The following is a 10,476-nucleotide window of genomic DNA, read 5'->3' on the forward strand; positions in this document are numbered from 1 at the left end:
AAGCTAAAAAATGGGTTCATGAAATAGAAGTATAATACAAGCCATGTATGCAGAATAAGTTAGAAAGATCATCTTCCATGACCTCTCAGCATTTAATGAATTCTTAACACTTACTACCTCTCAGAATTATTTTAATATCGTTTCTACGTAACTTTAAGGAAAGACACTAGCCTAGATTTATTCCACCTAGATTTATGCAAGTAAGTTTGGTAACAATCACCTGTATCGTCAGCTAGAGAGAGGCAGCTCTGCAACATAAATTAAGCCCACACAAGATGAGAATTGCCCTCTTGATTTGCCCATCTTTCTCCTCATATTTCCTAACCTAAATATATCAGACAGGTACCTAAAATTGAAGATGAATCTTGAAAACCTATTTACAACAGGCACCACAGGCATGCTAAAGATCTAATTGTTGTAAGGTTCTCTTTAATGCTAGACTGGAAATCAGAACTGATTTCTTTTAATTTTATGAATACCATTATTGTCCCATTCCTCCAGCACTACCCAAATGAACAGGTGAGAAATAGTGATTTGTACTTGCAAATGTAAGAACACAGAAATAGAAAAAGTGGGATTTGCTCACGGATTTCTTACAGCAGCCACTGCAGACGACTGAAGGAAGGTGCAAGAACATCGTCAGGAGAGGTTCCCGAATCGACTAAAGACACCCACCGTGTGTCTTTAGTACACCGCAATGTTGCGCCCTAATATACATTTTCTTTGCAATACCTGTAAGTCTAGATATTCTTCTTACCTGTATGAAAATCTAAAACTCAAATTCTTCCACTTAAAAAACATGCTTAAAACATATCTTTAACTCTACTATATCGTTTTTGAGATAGAGGCGGATACACAACGTTAGCCTGGGGAGACCAGTCTCCCTCTCCTGTGAATGCAGCATAGGGCTAGGACCAGAGCTCTGCAAAACTTGGCAGCAACTTCCCTTCAAACCAAAACCAGAACAATACTACATGGCATTGCAAGTTTTAAGGGACAAAAAAGAAAAAGTGAAATGCAGTGGAAGTCTGGTAAAAGAGTATGAGAGAGAGAAAAAAAATGTGCTTCATTAAAATAAAGAAGTAAAAATACTTTTTCCACCTTTCATTCTATTGGTATATAAACAGAAGATAGATCATCTCACCTTTCTACCCATATTTGCATTTGAACTCAGCCTATGCAACTCTAAAGCCAGTGCTCTGCCAGGGAAGTGTCAGAGTTAACATATAAGGTTATCTTCTCATCCACAACCCCCTCCTGCGATACCGTGTTTTACTTTTGCTCACACTAAATAAAACAAACTGATATTTATAGCATTTCTTAGGAGACTGAATGTTTTCATCTACTCACCAGGTCATCCAAAATACCTAAGAAATCAAGTTGCATGACAGTTACCAAAACAATGCTTTGAACGACTAACTTTGAGATGTTTATGTAAGGACAGTAAAAAACACACATAAACACAGACAAAAATTCTCATCTGCTTTTTTCTTCTGATTTATTACCTAATAATTCAATAGCAGAGGACTTTTAATGTACTCCTGGAATTCTACAGCAAATGTGAAAGACTTAAAAATAACCTTTGTAAGAAAGGGGAAGATTATTTAATACTAAACCCTTATAATAGCAACTCCGACTACTAAGCTTGCTTATCCTACAGTAAAAAAAGACAGCAGAATTAAAAGGCAAAAATATCTTTCAAGTAGTTGCTTCTGTACAAAAGGGAGCTTAGGTGATTAAATGAGAGACTGATAAGGCACTGGTACCGCACATCTTTAAAAGAAAATAAAGGCACTTCGAAATATCATGTCGAAAATACTGAATAAATTACAGGATGTGTGTTTCACGGGGAAAGAAGAGTAAATAGCTGTAATTTGGGAGGCTAGAATTTCATTAATGAGAGAGAGCAAACAAAAGGACCTTTCTTAAAGGTTTTCAGTGACTTTACACAAGTTTCAATACTCCGTCTTAATGGCAGTATATGACAGTGCATCTGCGCTTCTTAGATGTTCTTTTCACTATGTTTTTCATTATCCATTTTCAATCAATAGATAATATATAAACGACATGAAGAGATCAGGAGCTTTCTGTTGTGAGCTATGCAAACCCTGCGTTATGAAAAATACCATGTTCTACTTTGTGAAATAACAGCAATAACTCCTGATTGCCTGAAATTATTGTTTCAGAAAATAACATTTTAACATTTATCTCTATGGAAGGCAGACTTTATCCTCAACTTATGATCAATCAATCATGAGAAACATCCAACTTCCCATAATAGCTAGTTTCAGCTCATACGTGGAGCTTTCCTTTCTAGGGTTCAGAGCAGATGAATTAACATATGCCTATTATAAACCGGTAGTATATAGTCTAAGGATTAACTGCTATAGCAACCAGTGCTGTAGTCTGCCAACACATCTTCACCCAAATTGCTGGATTTTCTAAGTTTGTGTGGATAGGATTTATATGTAGGTGTTCATTTATTGCACAGAGATTGCAAGTTCTGTATTATGCGGATTTCTTCAAATATGTATAATAGTACAGCCATTGCCTCAACCTTCTAAAAAGTGTCATATTCCAAATAAAACTGCTACTACAATAACATTAATTCAATTGTATTTTACAAATATTTATTTTACACATTATAGGATTCCTCCTGCTTGTTCGTTTTATTCTATTCAATTATCCTCAACCTTCTAAAAAGTGTCATATTCCAAATAAAACTGCTACTACAATAACATTAATTCAATTGTATTTTACAAATATTTATTTTACACATTATAGGATTCCTCCTGCTTGTTCGTTTTATTCTATTCAATTATTCTAAGACGGTGTTCTGGACAGCCAGTACCATGAATTATTCAAACTGAAATAAGATGACACGAAATCATGGTATAACCAAAACCTTTCCACCCATAACCTTAATTCCATGCAAACTGTAATTTTTTTTTTTAAATAGAAGCATTAAAGAGAAGTGTGCTTTTGTTCCAAGACACTTTAAAAAATGGTGCATTTTTAAACAAATCATACATGACATCATATGACATCACAAATGACTTCTTTTTGAGTAAGCTATGAGTATTAAGTTCCCATGGAGCTCAATGTCACCGGAAAATGAATTCCTGAAGATTTGGGAATGTTCCTCTCCCCAGACACACTTCTGTGTGTAAGTTTTTGAGGAAAAAAAAGGGTGGAAGGGGAAAGAATCCTGTTTCAACTGTGGTTAACTATATGTGTGCATTAAATACACGTATGACAGATGGCACTATACAAGTTGCTGTATACTACAATTATCCACAAATGAGTGATGCATAATTTCATCACTTCCAGTGGAGTTGAGCAGAAGCATTTTGAGAAAAAAACGGAGGTATAAGGTAGGAGAAAAGTACCAGAAAAGGAGGATGGAAGAGAAGAAAGAAAAAATACTACACTAAAATATGCTTCCTCTGCCTGTAAATATAACTTTGTCGCTTGTAAACCTATCATCTGCATTTCAGCTGCTTTTTTCCTAGTATATTCTCTTATTTTTCTCCCATCTGCTGACATGATCTTATTTTTTCCCTCTTCAGTCACTCCTTCCCTCTTCTTTTCTATAGTGCTCTTCTGAATTTACCCTTCATTCCGACTCCCTTCTCACTTTATCTACTCTGGAGTAATTATTCCTGGTTTTTCTTCTATGATTTCAGTTCTGTAACCTCATTTCTTAACTCTTCAGATTTAGCACCTTCTTTTTCTTGTTGTCCTGTAGTAGATGCAATAACGTTTGAACAGTCCAACAGAATTCTGGGGAAACTCGAGTGATAAATATCAAGGCTGCTTGGTGAAGTTTTCAACTAGTGTAAAACATCTGCCGTAGGGATAGGCCAGGAGGATCAGGGTTAGCAAGTCAACACAATGTGAGGACAAAGCTTTCCAACAGAGTAAAGGGCATTCATTTTAAAATTGGAGAAACCTTTTCTATACCAAATGATAGGAAGATTATCTGAATACTTCTATTTTTTTAATAATAAACTCCCCAGATCCATTACACAGGCTTTTGAGCCTTTCTGCTGCTTTGGAGGAAGAAATCAGACGTGTAAGGGTTGGCAGTCAGAGAGAAGCATCAGCAAATTATAACTGCCTGGCCAAAGGACCATTACAGAATTTGTTTTGAAAATAATTCAAGATAGACATTATAATGAGATACTGAGAAAATTCATTATACTAGAAAAGGAAATATTCAAATAAATTGAGAAGAACTTGCCTATACTTCCATAGACCAAGATTCATACATCTGTTATAGAAGTATTTCGTAACAGTGTGGGTAGAAGAATACCCACATCAAGGGAGAGGTTTGATCATGTTACAGTTATGTGTCATATCGATTTTGTTCTCTTTTAGTGGGTAACTATCAACCAGAGCGCTTGCCTACCAGAAGCAACACTAAGCAAGCTCAACTTAACAGGCTGTTATTAACATGGCAACCTGAAAGATATCCTGAAAGTTGTGTGATGTATAGAATATATCTTAATTCTTCCACAAAGAAAACAGTTCTGAACTTTCCAACTCAAATAACTTTTCATCTCCTAGGTTCAGCAAAGATCACCTTAAGCCATGCTGGTATGCAGTCACTTTAAAATGACAAAAGTCCATGTGAATGCTGAAGAGCATCTCTGCTTTCCACGCTTATCCCAATCACTTACCACCACGGGCTCATAGCGCCGATGCCAGCTACTGTGCAGCACGGTATGAGCTGTGTAAGGAAAGTGATCCAGCCCAAAACTACATGGCACAAAAATAGTGGCTAAATTCAGCTAACCCTGGAGCTGCTAGGAATGCTAGTGCCAACCAGAGCAACTGACTGGGGACACTAATCACTTTTAAGTTCAGAAAACTTAACAATAGCCTCACATAAGGCAATTTATAAGAACTCAGAAAATAAAGACTACTTTGCTTTTATTCCTTGTGTCATTTGACTCTCAAGCATCAGTCATATTTTGGTAGCATAGAGGTATACTGACATTAAGTCTCTTTTTAGAAAGGTTTTGAGCTTCAGATTACACCATTTAGATATTAGGATTTTATCTTTAATGATGAAAGGGATTACATATGATCTTGGTGACCAAAAGTGCTACTGCTCTCAGCACCTTTTAGGACATTTTGGTGGGGCAGGGAGGACAAAAAGACATCTTTGAAAGAGAGTATCAATAAATGCTTGTTAGCAGTGAACAGCATTTTATAGTCAATGGGAAAATATTCTACAAGCCAAGCAGATCTGACTTTGAATAAGGTGTTTTTCTGAGACTTTTCTAAAAGTACTGTAATTCTAACATGATTTTGTCAGTTTGAGCCATTTATGATTAGGAAAAGGCTGAAGTGATTTTGGGTCATTAAACAGAGGAAATGCAGTTTAACAACTCTCCCAATTCTTTTCTATTTTAGCTAACAATGGAGACGGGAAGATTGCCTCCCCCAGGGCTCTGGATAGATCCATAGAGGATTCCTCCGACAGCCATCCGAAATCTTACCAAAGGGAATCAATGATGAATTCACATATGGGGTGAGACAACGACCAACTCACAGTCCCAGTCCAGACAAACTGGACAAAAACTTTGATGACTGATCGAGTGACCTCTCTGCCGTCTGTCTTCTCCCTGAGTAGTCGTTCCTCTCCTATTATATTTCCATTACTAGATATTGTGGAAGAACACTTTAATTCAGTGTGGTAGAAGAGTCACGTTTCTCCCTCTACTAATTTTCAGAGATGCCCCTGCCCGCCTGGACCACTGACGTGTTCCCTGCCTTTGACTGCCCTCCTGTCCCCACTCCATACGTTCTACCAGACATGGTGATTTCTACAGCACAGAGCTGTAATTTGGATTTTTTTTCCAGGTATACCTTTCAAGTTGCATTCAACAAAGGACAGCAAGATTATCCTCCTCCAAAGACTTTACTGGCCACTGTCTTTGACAGCTTATTACATCAAATATTTCACAATATGACAGCCATTGATGTGCATCAAGAAGTGGAAGAGACTGAGGAAGTCAAATATTCCTTTCCCTAAGTGGCAATACCTGTATTATCCAAAATCTGCTCCTACAAATCTGAAAGGATAGACAATCTGTACCCTTGCCAGAGAGTCCTTTCACCGCTTCTTTCTTAAGATTTCCTTCCCCACTATCTAAGTGAATTCATCCGTGCTGCAATTTATTATTGTAAGGAGAAATGTCTTGCTCTGTTATCTCTTATCCTTTCTATCACAGCCAGCGAGAACAGACTATTTATTCTCTTCCTCTTTTCAGCAGTCTTGTACGTACGTGAAGACAGTTATCCCATCCCTTATTTATTGTTTTAAAATTAAACAACCACAATCCATCCTTTTAAATAAACCATGTTTTCCAAACTCCAGATCACTGGAGGAGAAACTCTGAGGTTTCTCTGCCTCTTCCGTATTCTTCTTGGTGTGTAATAATCAAAAAGGACACAAAAATGCACTCAGAAGTGCATTCTTAAGCTTTAAGTACAACAAAAAGACAACTTTATGTACCTCACAAGCCCTATACATCCCGTAACAGCGTTTCCCTTGTTACAGGAATGTGACATTGTTGACTTACACTCAGCTGGCAGAGTGTGACAACTGCTGTTGGGTCTTTTTTCAGTGAACTGCTCCCAAACCATTTGATTCTCCACTTGATTCTCCACAGCTCCTTATCTGTAAATGTATTACCTCAACCTTGTCATTACTGAGCAGCTTTATAGTTTTTCAGATCGTATCTCCAGTTTGCACCTATCTGAATTCCAAGTCTGTTCTGCAAAGTAACTGCAGTTCCCAGCCAGCCATTTTACCTACACACGTAATCACCATTTCCGCTGTTATCTTTGTCATTATTTAAATATACAAATATTAAACAATGGAGGACCTGAGTAGGTGCTTGTCAACACAGTCAACACGTCCTCTGTCTGACAGTCAACCTCTGACAACAACTCTGTCCACATATTATCCTGGGGGTTCTGTGCTTCCCCAAAGGTATTTTCACACAGACCATCTATAACTGGTTACTTTAGAAAAGTACCACATGAATCACTGTAAAGAAGTTCTAAACACAAAACTGATTTCACTCAGAAAGAAAAAAGAAAATAAATTGGTCTGTGCTAATTATTTTTTTATAAATCTACTTTGATTTACTGTTTTAGTTTGTGTTTACAAACAATTTTTTTTTTTTTTCTCTGAGAGTTGAACTAATGGACCTATAACCTCCTGGTCCTGTATTTTAATTCCTCTGTTACACCACCAGAGACAAAGGAATTAAATGTTGTTGATGATTGCTCAACAGGATATCCATCAACTCTGGCATGGAGGGACTAATTTTAGAAGAGAAAGCGGTTTGGAGCCCATTCAACTGTCAGCGTTGCTGTGTCAGGTCAGGAAGGAATTCGCCAAATACCTCTGGGCTCTGGTCAGTTCTCATTTAACTTCCATGTTGTCTCTAAAACACTGGTTCATTACCAAAGACATAGACAGGAGACAACTAGCTTCCTCCAACATCATACAACATTTACAGCTTTGACCAGCATTTTAGTGTTTTGAGTTGGTTTAATTGGCATTCACACAGACAGGTGTCTAACTTCAACCTTACAAGTCAAATTCTCTGAGGCTCTTAGGCCATATGACTCTGGGAAGTAGAAGAAAATAAAGCAAGGAGAAGACTGCCAAAGCACGGGTCTTAATGGGTGGTAGATGAAAGGAGGAATTCTTCTTCGAATCCTTTAAATTAACAGCTCTCCCCTATCCACAGACTGTTCTTGGCCAATATCCATAAGTAATTCGTAAGTAATGGAATTACGAAAAAACAAGCTGCAGCTTCCAGAGTTTTGCAATTACCAGGGGATCATACGGCTTGAAGAACCATGGATGGCTACATGCCACAGAAAATTCTAAGTCAAAGGGTTGTAGTCAAAGGTTCCTTTAGCAAGCAACTTTCCAGCCTGAGATATAATAAAGAAAATTTGAGAGGTCTGGTATTTAAAAGGGAAACAATGACAAGGTAGATTACTTATTACACATATCTTGCAAACCGAGAGAGAAAGAAGTTATTGAGTGTCTCATCTGACCCCACTACTTTATGTTTTAAAAAAGGAATACAACTGATAACTTGTGAAAACATATGTGAAACTGGTTTACTCTAAAATTAAAAGACGGTAGTTACACCTGCACGCATGTCAAATATTTGATATTATGTAAGACTGTAAAATCTCATTTTCCTGTTCTCCTCTATTTTCACCAGAAGAAAAAAAATGTTATCTTCCCTGCCATAAGCTATTTAAGAACACATACGAAAAGCAGCGTTTCAGCCGTTTTCATGCTATGTAATGTTAGATCTCCAGGGTCTTAATTATGAGATGAGAGGAGGCTCCTTAAGTAATCAGTATAATCTCCAGAAGATTTAAAGCATTTCACTCAGCATTTCCCTTTTTAGCTCAACTATGTTCACAGCACCGGGTTTTTAAATGCCGTGGAAGCACTCTACTTAATTCAGAAAGCTTGAGTTGAGAAAATACAAGTTTTCAGATTAATACCAAAAATCAAGTAAGCTCTTAGAAATGCTGTTTAAAATAATCTTTACAAACATAAATAGATATACTAGCAACATACCTGAAAAAGAACATGAACAGAGCAGCTGTGATGCAGAACAAAAGGACCTACAAGAAGGAGAAAGAGTGTTATTACATAAAACATCACACTACTACTGCATGTTCTGGATCATGAAGATTTTACAACTGTTACTATAAAAGTTACACTTTATTTATACGCTTGATGGGCCAGAATGAAAGCTTGTCTGAATCCACCAAAAAGGATTCTCTTGTTTCTAGTGGACTTTGAGCCATTCCTGTAGAAGTTAAAAACAATATGAAATCCAAACCAGGGGAGTGGGACAAGACACACAGCAAATGATGCCACTTAAAATAGCCTGGAATAAAATAATAAATAATAAAATCATAATAAAACAATAGAATAGGGAAAAAAATAAAACAATAGAATGAAAACAATAAAGCAGTAGAATGGAAATTTAAACATTATCTTTTGACTGCCTTTGCTTTTGTGATTTATTCAAATATATTGCTAGTTTCAGTTTAAAAGGCAGGACGTTTAAGACGTCTGTACAGACAGCTGCTTCTGCTTAACCACTTTCGAGTGAGTTTGAGAGTAGATAATTTATTCCCAAATAAGAGTATCCTTTCTAATAGTTTATCTTCGTGTTGAACTCACTTGGAATAATCCAGTCTTGCTCTAGATTATAGAAGAGTCAGTGAGCAAACTTAGCAGCTCTCCAGCACAGCAAGGGGAACGACCTATTTCTTCCTCCCATCCCCTCTGCTCCCAGCTCAGTGCTCTTACCTCCTCCTTACCACCTGCACAGTGACCCAAAAATGCTGAAGAAAACAACCTCAAGGAGGAAAAAAAAGTAAACCAAAACTTTGCAGAGTTTTATGCCAATTTGGTGAGATAAGGAGATCACTGGAAGGGTGTAAAGGCACCAGAGCAGGCACAGGCAAAAAGGATGGAGGGGGATCTCCGTGCCAGGAGCAGAGAAGGGGAGAAAGGATGAAGGCATCCTTCTTGAGATACCAACAAGCCGTTGTACCTTGACTGTAGAACTGCTTGTACATATAGCTGTTTCAGGAACAACTACACCATGCTTTAAATTCATAACCTGCCTTATTCCATGCCGTCTTTGCCAGATACAGCAGGAGAGCAAGAAAATACTGTCTTGTTCTAGATACACTGGCCCATATTCATACCATCATTCAGAGGCAAAAACCTTACAGAAAAATTGCAAGTGTTTTAGAAAACACTTGCACTTATTTTCAAGGGTACAAGAAGTTTTGATCATGATAGGATACAGATAGCTTAAGTGAAAAGAAATTGAAATGCTGGCAGCAGTGCATATTTGAAGGTTATAAACACGCAGAACAGTAGGCTGCTGCGTGTTGATATAGATCAGAAAGCGTGATAAAAATTTGAATAGGAAAAGTTTACAATGACTTTCAGAGGAAAAAAATCTTACAATGAGACTACTTCCCTTTTCTAAGTCCTCTGGTGTGTGACTTAAAATTAGGTCACACAAGACATTATAATGTTTACTGTGTAAACTACCCATTTTTTTTCCTTTTCCTTCACCAGTACTATCATATGTTATTATTCTGCATCAAAAATGTGAACATCTGAAACAGTTTTACATGAAATCATTAGGATAAAGTGAGGACAATTATGTATTTCAGTTCAAACTAGCAGCGCAAGCAGACTTAAATTTAAACCCAAGTTCTACTTAAAAAGATCTGCCCTAACCCTCCGAAGTTCAAACCGTATTTAATCATTCAAACAACAATCATCAATTCTTTGGATGCCATTTCTGGGAGACAGAAGGGACAAGAAGCCTTGACAGCCCGAGCAATGATATTGAGAAATAAGTGAGAAATGGCAAAAAACCCAGTTTT

At 37.2% G+C, this 10,476-nt stretch overlaps 1 protein-coding gene across 1 annotated transcript in view; it reads right to left on the reverse strand.

Moving 5' to 3' along the window:
• TMEM135 (transmembrane protein 135) overlaps positions 1 to 10,476 on the reverse strand; it is a 185,485-nt gene that overhangs the window by 60,800 nt on the left and 114,209 nt on the right. The window contains exon 6 of the mRNA XM_019473930.1: positions 8,633 to 8,679. Within this exon, the coding sequence (XP_019329475.1) occupies positions 8,633 to 8,679 (47 nt within the window). The remainder of the gene's footprint in view (positions 1 to 8,632; positions 8,680 to 10,476) is intronic.

Source organism: Aptenodytes forsteri, unplaced genomic scaffold, assembly GCF_000699145.1.
Source record: "Aptenodytes forsteri isolate BGI_AS27 unplaced genomic scaffold, ASM69914v1 Scaffold376, whole genome shotgun sequence".
NCBI classification, from domain to species: domain Eukaryota; kingdom Metazoa; phylum Chordata; class Aves; order Sphenisciformes; family Spheniscidae; genus Aptenodytes; species Aptenodytes forsteri.